The 17,965-nt window shown below is 40.6% G+C and overlaps 1 protein-coding gene across 3 annotated transcripts in view; it reads left to right on the forward strand.

Annotated features, from left to right (window-relative positions):
- Positions 1-17,965, forward strand: part of tmem131l (transmembrane 131 like) — an 88,392-nt gene that overhangs the window by 43,206 nt on the left and 27,221 nt on the right. For all 3 annotated transcript variants that reach the window (XM_023334619.1, XM_023334618.1, XM_023334617.1), the window contains exons 5-23: positions 1,227-1,350; positions 1,441-1,557; positions 3,569-3,673; positions 4,566-4,643; positions 8,398-8,551; positions 10,510-10,568; positions 10,640-10,745; positions 10,827-10,929; positions 11,016-11,160; positions 11,605-11,775; positions 11,868-11,934; positions 12,026-12,149; positions 12,229-12,298; positions 12,381-12,490; positions 12,588-12,657; positions 12,839-12,972; positions 16,572-16,714; positions 16,821-17,007; positions 17,127-17,312. In XM_023334619.1, coding sequence (XP_023190387.1) covers positions 1,227-1,350; positions 1,441-1,557; positions 3,569-3,673; positions 4,566-4,643; positions 8,398-8,551; positions 10,510-10,568; positions 10,640-10,745; positions 10,827-10,929; positions 11,016-11,160; positions 11,605-11,775; positions 11,868-11,934; positions 12,026-12,149; positions 12,229-12,298; positions 12,381-12,490; positions 12,588-12,657; positions 12,839-12,972; positions 16,572-16,714; positions 16,821-17,007; positions 17,127-17,312 — 2,253 coding nt within the window. The remainder of the gene's footprint in view (positions 1-1,226; positions 1,351-1,440; positions 1,558-3,568; positions 3,674-4,565; positions 4,644-8,397; positions 8,552-10,509; positions 10,569-10,639; positions 10,746-10,826; positions 10,930-11,015; positions 11,161-11,604; positions 11,776-11,867; positions 11,935-12,025; positions 12,150-12,228; positions 12,299-12,380; positions 12,491-12,587; positions 12,658-12,838; positions 12,973-16,571; positions 16,715-16,820; positions 17,008-17,126; positions 17,313-17,965) is intronic.

Genomic DNA, 17,965 nt, shown 5'->3' on the forward strand with positions numbered 1-17,965 from the left:
GTTAGGGCAGTGGTCGAGAGTAGAGGAGTAGAGCTTGTGAGTTTTAGGTCTGGTTCACACAGCACCATTTAAGGATTGTCGGCCGATTTTATGACCACACATGACACGAGCCGATAAAAATCCTACAGGTTCAGTCGGTTCGTGTGTCCAGCCACACGGCAGGAGCAACACACCACACGAACCGATTCCACTCGCAAACATCCCGATTCCAGAGGAAAATCCAGTAAAACCCCCAACATACCATACATGAATTTAGAATAATCAAACACAGATGACGATGTAGAAGCAGCAGTGATAGTTTGTGGACTCATTTTAAACGATAAAAGACGTAACAAATAGAAAAGGTGTTTGATAAAAGACTGCGGGAGCAGCCGCTCTATTTGCTGCACTATGATTTTAAGGTGAGTTATGTTTTTTCGTAGTTAACATTTTTAACTGAATAAACATAGCCACAAATAAACATATATAAAATGACCTTTACATATAGTAATAAACATTTCCACATATCACCTCTGATGTCGGCCGGACTCTCAGTTGCCATGTGAACTGTTTGGGATTCCCTCCATTCTTACGTCATCGCGCTTTCTGATTGGCTACCTGTCACATTCAACAGGCTGCGTTCTCGCTCCCAGTCAGGGAAAAAACCCCACAGGCTGCTAAATCGGGCCAAGACAATGTTGAATATGCCTGATTTTAGTTCGGGCATATTCAACACACCACTCACTGCAGGACGTTGTAAGATTGTCGTAAAGGGAAAATCGGGGCAAAAAAACAAAACAAAAAAGGCTTTAGCTGGAACGCCAACATGCAGAAGCATTATCTGACGGTCCCGGGCCGCAGCAAAATTGCCAAGTCTTGACTGGTCCGCGGTAAGAAAAAGGTTGGGGACCACTGATCTAGAGTATGCAAATGGTTTCTATTTCAAAACATTTTTGTTTTGTTGTACTGACTAATGATAAAAAGACATGCTTTGTCTTATGAACATTAAGATGGGATTTTAATTTTTTTTTTTACTGGGATATAAAAAAAATGTTGACCTAATACATATAACATGTAATTTGTGTCACATTGTGAAACAGAAGCCATAGATGAACTGCTAGAATTTGCGTGAAAGGAACTTTATGGTTTGCCTCTTTTGGATGTTTTGCTCCGCTTTATTTCAGCTGACCTCAGTGTATTTGGGATGAAAGTTTTCCATGCTGATCTTAATACTCTGCTGTCTACAGGCCGCTGGGGTTGCCAAGAGCTGAAACCATATATATACACAACCCCAGCCAGGAAGTTCCTGTGACCGTGCTCTCGATGTTTCCATCCAGCAGGCAATTTTACATACCTTCCTTTCACAGAAGAGTAAGTATGTTCACAAATACCAGTGTTTGTTATTGTTTCAATGATTTGTGTTTTACTGAAGGGTTTTGAAATGTTCTTTTTGTGCTGTAGGTCATACCACCGAAGGGGAAGGCATCTTTTAAACTAATTTTCCTCCCATCTGAGGAGGGCAGTGCAGAAAACACATTATTTATAAACACATCAGCCCATGGGCTGCTTTCGTACCAGGTCAGTATATGAATAACCTCTCCCTCTGGGGTTTTTTTTTTTGAGTGTGGTATAATCCAGCATTATCAAACCTTGCAAAAGTTTTCCACATACTGGACTGTTTAGACCACAGATTTCTGTGTCTTATTAGAATTTTATGTGGCATACCAAGAAAATGTAATTCATAATTGTAAAGTCTAAAAAAAACAAAAAAACACCTGTGCTTTTTTTATGTACTTTTTTTTTTACATTTATTTGCAAGGAGAGAGATTCATATTGTGACTTACATTTATATGCAGCACCACTGAGTCCTGCAGTCCTACTATACCTGTCACGATAACAAATTTTACTGGACAATAAATTGTCCCAGAAGTTATTGTGATAAACGATAATATTGTTGCTTAGAAACAATTTCCATGCAATATAATGGAAAAGGGATAATAATTCAAGAACATTTTACACAGGAACTGGAAGACATTTTAAAGATCCAAAACAAACAACATAAAAAACATCCATCCATTTTTTTCCGCTTCATCCGGGGTCGGGCCGTGGGGGTAGCAGTTGAAGAAGGAAGGCATTTACTTATGAATCAGCTTTGCTCCGTGACATAGCTGAAGGTTAGGACTTGGTTCTATAAGCCAATCCAATCCTGCTTTAAACATCTCCATAGGGTCCTCCCTGATCCAACTGCTACCTTCCTTGGTTTTCATGAAGCTGTTCTTTAATGCTCTCTGGCAAACGTCCTACATTTGCACGCAATCTGGATTTATCCTAAGAATCCAATACGCCAGTGTATTGTATTCTAGACCAGTGGTGCCGGTCCGCGGACTAATTGGTACTGGGCCGCGCAAGAAATAATGAACTACTTCCGGATCTTTTATTTTGAAAATCCTAAACCGGATTTTACCGGTTACGTCTTGCGCGTCAAAATTGAGCCAACTTGCAGCAGAATGAGTAACAAAACAGCATCGGAGTACTGCGCGCGCAACCCCCCCTCCCCACCCCCCAACAGCATCGGACTCGATACTTACAATGCGCGCGTGCGCACCCCCCACCCCCAACCCCCCCGCAGCAAAATTGCGAAGGGCTGACCGGTCCGCGCGACTAAAAAGGTTGGGGATCGCTGTTCTAGACTATATTTTTTGCTTGGCTGTTTTCTGGAGGCAGTTGGCTACACTAAATTTTAGTTTGTACGACAGATTAATCAGTAGACCTGTCACAATAACACATTTTGCTGGATGATAAATTGTCCCAGTAATTGTTACGGTAAATCATAGTATTGTTCTTTTGAAACCATTTTCAAGTAATGTATTAACAAGGACACAATAATGCAAGATTGTTCTCTAAAAGACCAATAAACTTTTTATTTTGTAAAAAAAACACGTAAAACTGGAACTGGAAGATATTTTAAATATCCAAAAATAAAACACAACCACCAACAACAATAAATAAAATGGAAATAAAAACCACACAACGCAAACTACAAATAAAATGGATTATGATGTCCTTCAAAAAATATTAATCAATTAAATGGAAATTATGAAGTTCATTTTAAATTATGTGATTAATTGTTGATTGTTGTTGAAACGTCTTAGAGATGTTAATTAAATTCACACTGCACTTATTAAATGTTGGTTTGTCAGAAAAATGGCAATAAAATACTTAATTTAAAAAAAAATCCCTTTTTAAGTTGCTGTACATATTTTGACCTTCCTTAGTTTTAAATAACAGAATTTTCATTAAGTGTACATTGGTTTGATTGCTTTTGTTTAAATTAGCTTGAATTTTTTTTAGCCTTTATCTCATTTTAGCACAGTTCTGTGTTTATCTATAACATGCCAATGTACCTGCCATCCCTCTAGCTCTCAAGGTTTTCTACTTACCAATTGAACTTCCAACAGAGAATACATCTGATCTTAATTTATTCAAGTTTTACAATTTTCTGGTGACTTTCTAAGTAAATGGGTTTTTTTGTATTTCAGTGTTTATTTGAAGTACAGTAAGCCCATCACTTTAACTTCCTTTTCTTCAGGTGTTTGGTGTGGGAAGCCACCAGACTAAATTAAAATCTTCCCAACGAAAGGAAACTCATCTAATATTCCCTCACATCCAGAGCATAAAGCTGACCCAAACTCAGGTATGCATCCAAATGTTGATGAGCTTCTTCATCCAGACCTTGCATAACAGTCAATAAGAGCATAATTGGAAACAGCTGATTTAATTTTTCATAGATTTAGATTTCATTTAGCCCAGACAAATACGCTTACACACACGCCCCTACACACCCACCATCACCCACTCTGATTAAATTTGTGGATGGCTGATGAATAGGCAGGAATGCTAAGCTTCATTTTTTTGGTCCGTTGTGAACACAGACACTATTTTCTCAGTGTTTTTAAATTTTTTCAGGAGCACACAGCGTGAACACCAACGTCTGACTTGTTCATAGATTAAGAGGCAATCTAAGGCAGTGCAGGGGTGTGTTTGTGTGTGAGAGACATCTGAAACATATTCCCGCCTCCACAACAGGAAGTGAGGTGGCAGTTTGAAAATGTCAGTATGGCCATCAGCTCTCACAATAACCATGAGTGTTGCTTAATTGGGTGCTTTACTGCCAATTTTTCTTTAATCAGCAAACTTTCATAGTGTTGACATGTAATTACCTTAGTCTGGTCTACATATCCGGTGTGTATGCTGATGATCACTGTTTAAAAAAGGAAACAAAGAAGAGATGATTAAATTGATCTTTAGGGACAAGGATCTTAGGGAATGCAATCATACAGAGAGGAAATAAAGGATAAAGGAAATAAAGGTTCTATAACGCTCCTTTGTGCACCTGCTTTGCAACACATTGTCACTGGAGTTGTCCAAAGGAGTTGTCCAGTTGAGCAACAGCTTCATGCATAGGGGTGGTGGGGGAGTGACATCCATTAGTGATTTAGTTTTAGCCGGGGTCGTCCTGTCTTCCACCACCTGCACTGGGTTGAGGGGAAAGCCATATGACATGCTGTTGCTGTGTGTTTCTGCAGGAAGATGCCTCTAACATCACCATTCTGGGTCTGCTCCTGGAATGCAGTTTACCAAAGAGTTTACTGAGCAGTCCTCAGGTACTCCTTCTTTTCTCAGGAATATCGGTGGTCAGGAAAATACCACAATCACGCAAAGAATCTGAAAAATGGACAAAATGTTTAGCGGTTAATTCAACCCTATGACACCCATAAATAACAAGGTTCAAGGGTTTCACATTTAACAGGTGAGGAAAAAGTTTTAATTCAAAGAAAATATTGAAAAAGTGAGCAGTGAGTTAGTTATGCTAGCCTAACTGTTGCTAGCCTGCTTTGATAACTTTAACTGGTTGCGCAGTTCGGTGTGTATTGGTTCCTTTAGCACTAAAATAGGACAACCTGCACACCAAGCCATCAGTAGAGCAGGTGTATAAATCAGCTAATCAACCACCGCTGTGTTCAGGCGAAAATATATTAATAATGACAATATAGAAATCAAGCCAACATAATGTAACGGACTAGATGTTCTGTTTTGGTGTTTTTGCGTACTTTTTTGTGTGGGAAATGTTAGTTGTTTGAGACTGATTCACCCTCATAGGTTTGAACGTAATCTCTGCTTTATCAGCTCATTGAGCTGTTGTCTGACGGTTGCCATTTGCAACAGCTCCGCGTGTAGGGTAATGCAGGCACACAAAGCGAGAAAAAGCGGAATAGAAGTGGTTTTGTCTAGTTTTGTTTTTCACCTGTTTATCAGCTTTATTGCACCTTCATTGCGGTGCCCTGCAACTGCTGCAATTCCTAAAAGTGAAACAAGTGTCAAAAGCTGAACTAATCCCCTCTGTAAAATGTGGTGATATTCATCAAACTACGGCTTCTACAGCATATTTAAAATAAATTGATTGACCAATATAAGAGAAATGTGCCCTTCCTTGCATCTTGACAGAACTAACAGAAACCAAACTGTTTATAGATTTGTAGAATTTATGTATCAAACATCAGTTTTCTCAGCTTTATTTTAAATCGTATTTAATAGATACTGTATATCTGATGAAAATGATGGCGGTACTAATATTTTCGTGACAGATTTCTGTTCATCCTGCATTGGAATAGAATTTTCTGGATGTAACTCAGAGCATCACATAGCCACTAATAGGCGCTGTCCAATCCAGTAATACATATGAATTAGCAGCAGTACGAAAGACGTAAAAATAATTAACTGTACATTAAGAAATTATATTTAATCCTCAGTGCTACATGAAGCTCATTTTGAAACAATGCAAGTTAAAAACAATATTTTGGAACAAGTAAATTAAGTCCAATGTTAGGTCTGGGTAAGTAAATGTGAGACTGATATATATATAATCCCTGCTACCCCATAGATATTTTTCTAATTCCGCCCATGGAACAAGCACATGCTAGCAGCAGGCATGATGGAGAAATGTTTTCAAACTCATCATGGAAACCACACGAAGAATTTTCAATATGATGCAGCTTTTAAGTTGAGGGCTATTGATCTGGCAGTACAGATTGATAGCTGCTGCGCGTAAGCTCCTAAATAGATTTATTAAGGATGCAGCCCTCTGCTGCGCCCTTGTGGAAGACAGAGAGCAGTGGAGATACCGGCGGCTTATATCCCGGTGTGGCTTATATATGTACGTTTCCAGTTTGTTTTGTTTTTTTAAACTTTGTGTGTGCGCTCTATCGTCCGGAAAATACGGTAATATTTAACATTAAAATTCTCAGTACCATAAATTATACATGTGTCAAATAAATCTCACAACACTGCCTATATCAAATAAAGTCAAGTATAAAAGGAAACATTTGTTCAAAGTAAAATACAGGTTGCATCAAAATAAACAATCCTGAGTTACTAAATCATAACTGGCCAGCTGATTAATGCTGGTTCTGATTGGTTGTTTCTGACTGAGCTGAGTAATTCTGCAGAATGCCAAGAGGAGGCAGAGGAGATCAGTGTTTTTTTTCAGAGATTATCTGTCTTATGCTAGGACAGTGAAAGTTTTGTATATCTGAAATCTTTTTTTAAGTTACATGCTGCAGCTTTAAGCAGACGTTTGGTGTGAGAGTTCACTGCCGGGTGGAGGTTGAGCGGCTCTCCCTCTGTGAAACATTACTACCAGTAGGGTGTAGCAGTGATCCAAGAGCAAGAGCAGATCCCAGCGTCTTACACTGCCAGCTCGAAGACTTAAATTAGTTGGAAGTTGTGCGCTGCTTTACCTGCTATCTGGCCGCTCCGGGTGTTTGTTTTTTTTTCCTGCAGTGAGTGAGCCTCGATGTAGCCAAACTCCATCAAGTGCTTGTTTTTTAAATGCCATATTAGATTCGTTGTGTTGATGCATTTTGACATGCTTCACCCCGAGGTAATTTTCTGCCGCAACACGCAAGCGTCCACATTCATTCTCAGAGCGTTATAGTTCCACACGACAGGATTTGTTGCTGCCCGCTGGCGCAGTGTGAAGGAAAGAGGAGATAAGCGGCACAGGCAGGCTGCGAAGTGAGATAAATGTTATCGGGTTTGGTGATCGGCAGCAAGAGACAGTGATTGGCGATCACCGATCGTACACTTTTTTATGGAAATCGGCCGATTATGATCAATCTGCATAAATCTGTCAGATATGGTTCTTTTAGAATAACGACTGACATGTAATCATACCTTTAATTAGCTGAATCATAGCGGTTGAATTGAATTTTAGTATAACATAATGTTTGATGATTTTTTTTGACAATCATCAAACATCTCAGAAAGATGGTAGTGTACAGTGAACCCTCGTTTTTCGCGGGGGTTACGTTCCAGAAAGAACCCCTGATAGGCGAAATCCGCGAAGTAGAAACCTTTATTTTTTTACAATTATTATACAATGAAATACTCCATAATACATTGAAACCAAAAAACAAAACATTTTTACAGGCCCAAACATTTGTTTAACAAATAAAAAGTACTGTATAAACTTTTTTTTTTTTTTTTTACAAATAACTACCGTACTGTAAAATAATAATTTTAATACAAACTGAAGGCGGATTCCCGTGCCCGAATTCTGGAGATCAGCAACCCCCCCCACCGCGACCTGAGTCATTGGATTAGAACGGGCGAAAGTAAAAAATGATTATGAAAAAAAAAAAAAGTACAGTAGGACAAATAGTGACTCACTATTTGTGTATTTCACTGCTCTTCTGACTGAGCCGCTGCATCCTGACTCCGCTCTGTAGCGTTTTTTTTTCTTCTAAAGCCCGCGGTGCAGGTGTGTTTTATCGAGAGAAGAACATAGTTATCTGTAGCTGTTGTCGCTCTTTTTTCTTCTGGGCAAAAAGATTCTTATAAACCGACATGCCATCATCAATTATGTTAAATTTGGCAAGCTGTTTTACGTACGTGTACATATTAAACCGCAATGTTGTTGACACACAGGTAGAGAAGAAGCGGAGAGACTGTTTAGCCAATCAGAATGCAGAACACAATGCACGATGCAAATCCGTGAAGCAGCAAGACCGCGAAAGGTGAACCACGATAAAGCGAGGGTTCACTGTACAGCCAAATATATCCTGCAATGATTTTAGAAAGAATAAAAACTATACTGTACACTTCAAATTAATTACGTTTTGTAATTGTACTTTTTAGAAGTATATAAGACTAAATAGCGATGTTTAAGTTCGGGAGCAGAGGAGTACTGTCCTAATTCTCACAATTTTGCAAGCTGGTACCCTGCACACTCAAACTCTTATGTTGACTTTGAATGAGTACACACTTCATAGAGCTTCTCAAATCTCTCCTCACTCTCCAAATGCTTCCATTTCCTTGTATTTGGTGCATGACTGGTTAGTCTTTCCTTCCTCGTCCCAGGGGTCCTGCCTCCAGAAAGAGGAGTGTCTCAGTCTCCAGATTGATCTGTCTGCTTGTGGTGACCGGCCCGCTGAACTGGACAAGCTCAAGCCCTACGTCATTGAGCACATTTTGTTCCTGCTGGTCACTCCTGCTGTTGGACCAGCTGCATTTGGTGGGTGCTTGTTAATGTCTATAGTAGGGGTTGAACGACTACATATTTTTTAAGGTCGACTACATCATGATAATAGTCGAGTCGATGTCGACTAGTCGCGGTGACGTCATAGTGACGTAAGCGCAAAAACCCTGACGTAAGCCCAACAACTACTTGGAGGCTTTATTAGCTATTTTCACGGCAAATATTGCCCCCCCCCCCCCCCCCCCCCCCCCCCCCCCACCCCCCCCCACCCCCCACCCCCACACACACACTCTCCCCTTCTCCTGCTTTTACTAAGTCTATTATGGAGATTCTTCGTGAGCAGCGGGGAAAAGTTTGTTGCACAAAGTCGGGTCTGACTTTTTTTTTTCTAAACACCGGCTGATGCTGATGATCTCTGGATAGTTACTATAGGACTCAAATTATCACACTGACTACATGGTGCTTTTGGAACATCACAAGCCAAACTTGTTATGAACGGATCCCGTTTGGTTACAGCTGAATTCAACGAAACCACCTGCTTCTCCTCCGCCCGATGCGCGGCAGGAAGCTCTGCTGACTCAGCAGATTGAACGATTTAAGATATTTTCTAGTCAACGTCAACATGATAAAAGTCGAGTCGATGTCGAGTTGACTAGTCGTTGTGACGTCATAGCAACGCAAGACGCAAAGCTTTGGAGTAACGTACAGGCTTTATTACCCGTTTTCACGGAAAAATACGGCATTTACACAACAAAACATCGGGATAGTTTATGATAAATAATAAGTTGCTGGGAAACCAACATTCAAAAGGAAACGCACATCTTTTAGATGGCATGTAAAAACAATAAAAAGAGGTGGCACGGGGGGTAAATAAAGTTCACTCGCTGTCAATATTCTCTTCGCTAAGAGTTCGCTAAGAGCACATTGTCATACAAGGACCCAGTAATTTCTACCTGTTTGACAAGATGCGGGTTTTGTCCTCGATCTGTTTTGAAGACGCCATTTTGTAGCCAGTGTTCTGTCAGATCAGCTGTCAGAGTGTCATACACTTCTGACAGCTGATCTGATGACACTTCTAAGCACAAAGTGTCATTCTTAGCACGAACTCACGGCTATATATATGTCAGACAAGTATACACTGTCATTACCAACTACAGGCTTTTATTTAATCAGCAGCTATCATTACCACAGATCTTTATTTAATCAGCAACATAACATCATAATGTATTAGTTAGATCGTCGCGACAAAGACACTCGCGAGCGGCTAAGTGACATCCTTAGCGGGAAGGGGGCGAGTTTTAGACGGCTCGTGTTTTGTAGTGGACTGCAGCTGCAACTCCATCTCCTTTTAAAAACACTGTAAAACCACAAATATGCATCCATCTACATATCATTTAAACTAATGTATTAACTTATTTTTCTTCTGTCTTGTGACGTATACTGTGCTGTCAGATCAGCACAGGGTGTCACCACCGGCAATCACATGACTGCGACTAGTCGACATGAAATGTAAAAACTCGCGAGACGTCCTAGAGTCGACTAGTCGACTAGTCGACTAATTGGTTCAACCCCTAGTCTATAGTCAGCTTTTCAAAAGCATTTACTAATCTAAGCATGAGTTGCACAAAGTTGCAGAAGAGAAGCTTTTAATTCAGTTCTGAGGGATATTCCAAATTTATTTATTTATTTTTTCTAGTTTCATAATGAATAGAAGAGAAGTGACCGAAGGAAGAGACACCCACCTCTTCCTTCTTTAGCTCAGTTTTAAATAATTCACCAAAATAAAAGTCACATGAGATTTAAAGCATTTGTTTTCTGAAGTGTGCAGCCGCTTTTCTAATTTTGAGTTTCAAAACTGGCATTCACTGTTTGTAACCCACAGTAGTAATTTCCTTGTATTTACATTGTATTTAATTATCTGTTATGACAAAAGGTTTGCAAACATTTTAGGATTATATTGTAAAGATGGACAATATTGTTATGTTTTCACACAGGGGATGCAAAAATAGGAGTTTATATGTTGAATTCTGGAGGGAAACAGCTCTACATAAAGGTGAGAATTTCTTATTGTTTTGTTCATCATTGTGTTATTATGTCTGTAACGAGATGTTTTCATGTTTCCAGGACATGCAGGTGTTGTCAAAGGTGGAGACCAGCCTAAACTTTAACAAGGTTCTTCTAAGACCAGAGGCAAAGAACTTCACCCAGGTGGCCAGCTTAACATGCAGAGGTGAGTTGTCTTCTTTCCTTGAAGCGGCTTGTTAGTCAAACATTGAAGCTGATCAGTTGTTTTCCTCTTGTCTGGTCCCAGGTATATTTCCAGATCATGGACAGAAGTGTATAAGTCATATCAGTATAAAAATAATGGGGAACAAAACGACCTCCAGCTTCCCAGGATTACACATCACACACAGGTCCCACATTTGTCTCTTTATTGACGTTTATTGGGGGTTTTGGTTTTATTAATAAGAGCTGTTGTATAATTTGTGCTTTGTTGCAGATGGACAGTAGGGGATTTGTTCAGTTTGTTTCAGGTGAAACAAAGCAACCACCACCAGATGGAGCTATGGTTCTCAAACCCTTCCCCTCTGCCTTTCACTTTGGTCAACGCCACGCTGTCAGAGATGCTGCAGGGTGTGGTGAAGGTAGGCAGCAAGCCATCGGTCAACTTTACTTGTATAGCACATCTCAGCAACACAGCAGTTCAAAGTGCTTTGTAATTTGAAAACATAAAAAATATAATAAATACATCATAGAGTCAACAGTTGTGAAAACCAATACATTACATTTTGTCAAGTGCCATTGCTAAAATCATCAATACACATCATATGCATTGGTCAATGTTTTATTTGTTATGGTTGAAAAGCAACTCTACCAAGTGGGTTTTTAGTCTAGATTTAAATTAACAGAACAGTTTTCTGGAAGTTTGTTCCACAAAGCTCATTTGTGACAGGAAACAGATCACATTTTTTAATGAAGTGATGCTTTGCTTAATGTTTTTACCAGATTGATTCCAGATGTTTTGCTATTTATCCAACAAACCCATGAGTCTTTTCTAACAGTAGCATCTGCTGCCCCCTGTCTGTCAGGTGGTGAACTTCAGTAGTCCATTGAGCGTCTCCACAGGTTGCTGGCGAATCCTGTCCCTCCAACTTCTAAACAGGACTCTGCCTCTGAACTACATGCTGACCCTGAGTCTGGACACTAGGCTCGGCATCAGACTGCACATTCCCTTCTACTTTCATTTAACTTCATCAAAGGTAAACTTGACATGTTCCTGGCTGCTGCTTTCTCGGTTGGGAAATGTGTGAAATAAATGGGAGCTGATTATTAATGGTGTGTATGCCAACAGGAGGAGGTTGTGTTTGAGGCCGAGCGTGAGTGTGCACGGCAATGTTCTCTTCGCTTATCTGAAGCAGGTGAAATTTATCCCCTTCCAGCATACGTGTGAAGTAAGACGCTGCTTCCTGATGATAATTTGTTTATGTTTTTCTTGGTGACGTCTGCCAGGTCGCCAGGAGTGGCAGCGATCCCTTCAGCCAGACTCTTTCACCTCTTCCTGGGTTGTAGACAGTAAGCTGGCTGCAGAGCTCTGCTCTCGGTCACAGAATTACAAAGACAAATTACCCTGCAGGTGAGTTGCAACACCAGCCCATCTCTGTCCATTTCTGAGCTTTATCATTCACGTCATCATTAATTCAATGTCTCTTCAGGTGGCCCAGGCTTCTTGCTGAGGGATCTGCTCCTCTGAACTTTGGGGCTACGCCTGTCAATGAGAGCAAAGTAAGCAAATTGTCATGATTACTTATTGTAAAATACCTTTCTTTCCATAAACTTGTGGTTCATATTGTCCTCTCTGGTCCAGGTTAAAACATTCATGCTGAAGAATCCTTCACCCTCAGTGGTTTCTGTGGAGATTCGAACCCTTTCCCTTTACCCTTCTCCCAGTGAAGCTCTGGACCTTCTAACCAAATGGTAAACGGTTTGGTTGGTATTTATAGTAAATCAAATGATGTTCTTGCATAGTTTTGAATATTGGAGCAGAGCATCCTAATAGTTGTTTTATTGATAGGTTTAATATCAGCTCCCAAACTGTGAACATCAGCACAGAAGAGTTTTCTCTGCTGGCTTCTCCTCCAAAGGTAACCCTCTAAACAACTCTCAAAATCATTTCTACTGTGGTAAATAGTTTTGAGATTAATTAGATTTTTCTTAGCTGAACTTTCATGTCACCATCTGCACTCAGCTGTCTTGTTTTTTTTTTTTTTGCTTTTGTTGGAGTTTCTGACAGTATTTTCTCCATTTTGCTGTTTCTCTTTTCAGGCAGGTGAGAGCTCAGCAGATGTAACAGGAGAGGGTGTTCTGCGTCTGCTGCTGCAGCCCTGGGAGACCAGAGAGGTTGCTGTGGTGTTTAGCCCTACCCAACACAAACCAACCAACACCATTCTCATTATCAGGTATGATAGCTAATTCCAAGTCACCTTTATTTTCTGATTCATTGATCAGAGGTTTTTGTAAAGCTGTCTAACTAAAAACCTTTCTACACAGCTCTTGTAATAATGATAATAATAATAGTAATAATATTAATAATACAGGGTTTTCCTGAGTGTATTATAAGCCTGGTGGCCTGCCATGCTTCACTAGCCTCCTGCCCCACCAGGCTACGCATTGCTCGTTTTTTTTGTTAGAAAACTTAATAATCAAAAAAAAAAGTCTTTTTCTTTTTTTTTAATACTATTTTTTAAATAAATTTAATCCGGGTTGCAAGCACCTCTGTTGCTCTGAGTGTTTCACTGGCGGAGCAGATTTATTCTTAAAAGATTTAAAGCCTGGAGAGCGACCAATCACACAGCTGGCACCTCTGCATGTTGCCTCGTGTGCTGCAGCTGCTTTATCTCGGCACGTGCCTCCTTTTACTCAAACTTTACACAGGCTGACTGGTATGGATATTTACATCAACCCCCTGTGTGGAATTATGTCTCTTTGGCAAACTCTGCATCAAGCTAAGAGTTTAAAACCCACCGCGTTAGCTCTGGTTGCACAGCTCTAGGTGAACCGCAGGAGTAACTTATAGTGGCGCTTTTTGAGGGAGCGGTGAGAATGATTTATCTTTGTGAACAAAGAATTATATGCGGCATTTACATCTCAACACACTGCCCAACACCCAGCTCTGTCTTCCCTGTAAAGTTCATGTATGTGTCCCCGGTTGGCTGCTGCGTTAGTGGTTATCAAACCAGCGCTAACGTGATCTTGCAGGTTCAGCCCGGTGAGGAGCTTTTGATCTCTCCTCGTAGTCACGCATCACACTGGTTTTATATTATTTTATTTATTTTTTGTAGTATTATTTTTCCAGTTTCACTATGCACCAAACCGTATCAAATGCTTTGTTCACTTAGTCAGCCAGAGTAAATACGCGCGACTGCGCGAAGATCTGAAAAACTAATCCCACAAACTTGAGCAACCAAAACAGTTTCTGTGACGCTTATTAAAAACGCAACAGATGTTAGAGTTACTAAAGCCACATTAGCAGCATTGATTTAAATCTCCTGTTTGTTGCTGATTTCTGCGCTCAGTTCAGCAGATTTAACTCATCACGCAGGGCCTGTCCAAAGCTGTATGAGGCCTTCAGCAGAATTTGACTTAGGGGCCCCTCTTGCTGCTAAAAATATCAGCACCTCTAACAGCTTCTGTGTTGGATTTAATCTGGGAGAAGGGAGTAGTTTAATTGGCCAACCTAAAAAGCAATAAGTTATACTTGCAGTTTTCTCATTTGTATTTGTGAACAAACAGAGCTCAAACTCAAACATTAAACTCACGGCATCAGATTGTTGTAGTGGTAATAAAACAATCTAACTATGAATATTGTTCTTTGAACTTCTATAAAGTACATTTGCCAACTCCTTAAAATCTTACGTGTAAATGTTAAACAATTTAAAATATTTTAATTTGTGTATGCTGAAACCATTAAATCAAATTCACCAGCATTGATAATGTCAAAAAATAAATGTTACATTTATATATCTGTGGTCTGTGTTAAAATATGATCATTTATGGCCCCTGAAACCTTGAGGGGCCTTATAGAGCCGCTGACTTAATTTTTTTTAAACAGAAGTGCAAATAATTGATATTCATTTTAATTGTATTTTTTGATTTGTTGTTTTTAAGACTAGTTGTGGGTTTAGATAGCATTTCACTGGTGATGTTTTCCCGTAACAAATAAATACCCAGTAATATTTTTACTTTTCCTGTCTACTTAACTTTTTTTTTTTATTTAATTTTATTCATTTAGAATAGAATAGAATAGAATAGAAGTACTTTATTCATCCCAGCAAGGAAATTACTTCACAGTTACAGCATAGAGACAGGACAAGAGACAAGACACAATAACAACGTCTGGGTGTTGAGTCTGGAGTTTGGCTGCGGTAGAGCTGATGACGTCACAGGCCACCGCTGCATCAGCTGATGGGGGAATGTAAACAGCGATCAAAATGGCGGACGTAAACTCCCTCGGTAAATAATACGGCCGCATTCCCACAGCCAGAAGTTCAATGTCCGGGCTACAAATCTGTTCCTTCACGTTAACATGACCGGGATTACACCACCTCTCACTCACATACAGTGCAATCCCGCCGCCCCTCTTCTTCCGACTCTTGGAAAAGTCCCTGTCCCCAGCACCAAGGAAAATCCAGGGACCTCCACGCTGTAGTCCGGAATAAGCGAGTGCAGCCAGGTTTCCGTGAAGCAGAAGATACTGCACTCCCAGTACTCCTTCTGGGTCCTAACCAGCGCCGTGAGTTTGTCTGTCCTATTTCCCAAAGACCTCACGTTCCCCACAATAATCGCCGGTACCGCTGGCCTGCACCGTCTCCTCTTCTCCCTCCGTTTAACTCCAGACCTGCAGCCCCGTCGTCTCCTCCGTAACTCCTCCGGGACCACAGGCCCGTCTCCGGGCAGCAGCAGAGGCCCACACAGCGCAATCAGCCGTTCACGCGAGCAAACAATGCCGCTACTCCGCTCGGCGAGGTTCTCCGCAACCAAGAGTATAAAAAGTAGCAGAAGAACGCGGAGAACAGCAACAGAACCACATCCAGCCATTGTGGAAAGCCCAACTGATGATCCATGGGTTCTTCAAGCACGGATCCTTAATCGGTTACAGCAAATATACACAGACAAACACACACGACGGGAGCTGTGTCTGCAGGCAGCCAGCTGCGCCGGCGCCATCTTGAAAAAAAAAAACCTTTTGCACCCCTCCAGGGGGTCTTTTGTGGGCTCTAGTGTCCCTTATATGACAGTAGGCTGACAGGAAACGGGGAAGGAGAGGGGGGAAGACATGCGGCAAATATCGTTGGGTCCGGGAGTCGAACCCGTGTGGAGGACTCAAGGCCTCCAAATATGGGTCGCCCTAACCACTACGCCGGCACGGCCTACTTAACATTTTTTAATACAAAAACACAGTGGACCACCTCGACCACCGGGCTTAGCAAGTTGATAAACAATAGCAGATCTTTAATGTATTAAATTACATTAAATATTTGTTTTAATCATGTAATTTTCTTATCCAAAGTGCATTTATGGATTTAGAGTAATTTGAATAATTAATATCACCACAGTGCTATAATTGTTTCAATCACATTTACTACTAAAATTACATTCTTCATCAACATAAATTAGTGTTGTTTTTTTGCCAGAGCAAAAAGTTTTAGTTGGTGTTGGATGGTGGGCTGTCAGGAATGGTTGAGGACCGCTGGCCAAAAGATTACATACCCTCATCTTACCTCTGACATTTCCTATAGACTGAACAGTTCAAAATATCACCAGCCTTAAGCTTTTTTATTCATTAACAACTTTCACATCTAAGAATAGTCTTGTTAGTTTGGGTGTGGGTGTTCAGCATTAGCAAAAGGAGTAGCGTTTCTCAATGGCTTCGGACAGATCAAGTTGAAAATCATCAGATTTTGGTCCATTCTCAATCCTTTTCTCTGTCTGTTAGGTATGCAAGGTCTTTTTCAGTGTGCCGTTGTGTAAGAGGAGATTGTATGTCCTTATTTTTCAGAAACAACTTGACAGTATTTGACATGGTGACCCTACAAGGCCATGGAGCCAAAGAGCTCCTAAGAGTCGGGGGTAAACTTTCTGGTCCAGGCGTGTCTTTACGCTTCAACGTTCCTCAGTCTACTCTGATGGAGTGTCGTGACGGTGAGAGCATTGCTTCTGCTCTGTTTTACAGCATGACATGTTGCTGTTTCTAGCTTTAACTAAGTTACAAATGCTACAAAAGATTAATAGAGTATGTCTATTCCAGGTCTGCGCACCAGTAAGCCTCTGTTTGCTATCAGGAAGAGTTTTAAGGTGGAGAATGCAGGAGAGCTTCCTCTAACTGTCATGTCCATGAACATCAATGGTTATGCGTGTCAGGGGTATGGCTTTGAGGTGCTGCAGTGTCGCTCCTTCAGGCTGGAGCACAACACTTCCTCTGAGATCACAATTGCGTAAGAACTATTAAACTTCATTCGTTCATTTTATTTTCTCATTTAAAATGTTTCCTTCTGCTTCTGATTCTCTTGCACCTCGCACATCTTTTCTATAAATTCTTTTGATTTGTTTGTAGGTTTACACCAGACTTCACGTCCTCCTGGGTGATTCGGGACCTCACCTTGGTGACATCACGTGGTAGCACTTTTCCTTTCACCCTTAACGTGACTCTGCCCCACCACATGCTGCCACTCTGTGCCCAGGTGGTACCAGGCCCCAGCTGGGAAGAAACCTTTTGGGTTGTCACTCTCATCTTCACATGGTTAGTCACTGTTATCCAAACAGTGGAGAAGGGGTGTAGTTGGACCCACATATCGGTCCTGATTAAGGCATTTTTAAATGGTAAATGGCCTATACTTGTATAGAGCTTTATCAAGCCCAGAGGATCTCAAACTCCTTCCCACTTCATGCAGTCAGTCACCTTCCAGTTGAGGGACAAACTCCTATCACTATCGCCAGCATCGTCCCTCAACTTTTAAATGACCAGCATCGAAGTCCCTGATTAAACTTTAGCTTCAGATACTTTTGTTGCTCTGCTGTATATGTTACTCCATGTTAAGTGTGCATATTTATTAAGTCACTTTGTGTTTCTGCACAGCTTGCAGAACTCCATTCTAAGTTGAGCACATTATTTTGCTCATCTAAATAACCTATTTTTTCCATCGATATAAATGTTTTTCACTCTTAAAAGTTTAGTTCACTTCAGCTTTTTCTTAGAGAGCCTTCTGTCAACAATATAAAATGCTCTGATTTGCAGCAGTAACATTTTTTACTGACAAAAATTACTCTATATAATCTAAATAAACTCACCGCAAACTGGAACAAACATTGAAAGGATTTTGCTTAAGCAGAGTTTATTTTTCATGCTTTGAAAGTGAGAGGAGAGAGGCCTATCTTCGGGATAAAAATACGTGC

This window comes from Xiphophorus maculatus, chromosome 5, assembly GCF_002775205.1.
Source record: "Xiphophorus maculatus strain JP 163 A chromosome 5, X_maculatus-5.0-male, whole genome shotgun sequence".
NCBI classification, from domain to species: Eukaryota; Metazoa; Chordata; class Actinopteri; order Cyprinodontiformes; family Poeciliidae; genus Xiphophorus; species Xiphophorus maculatus.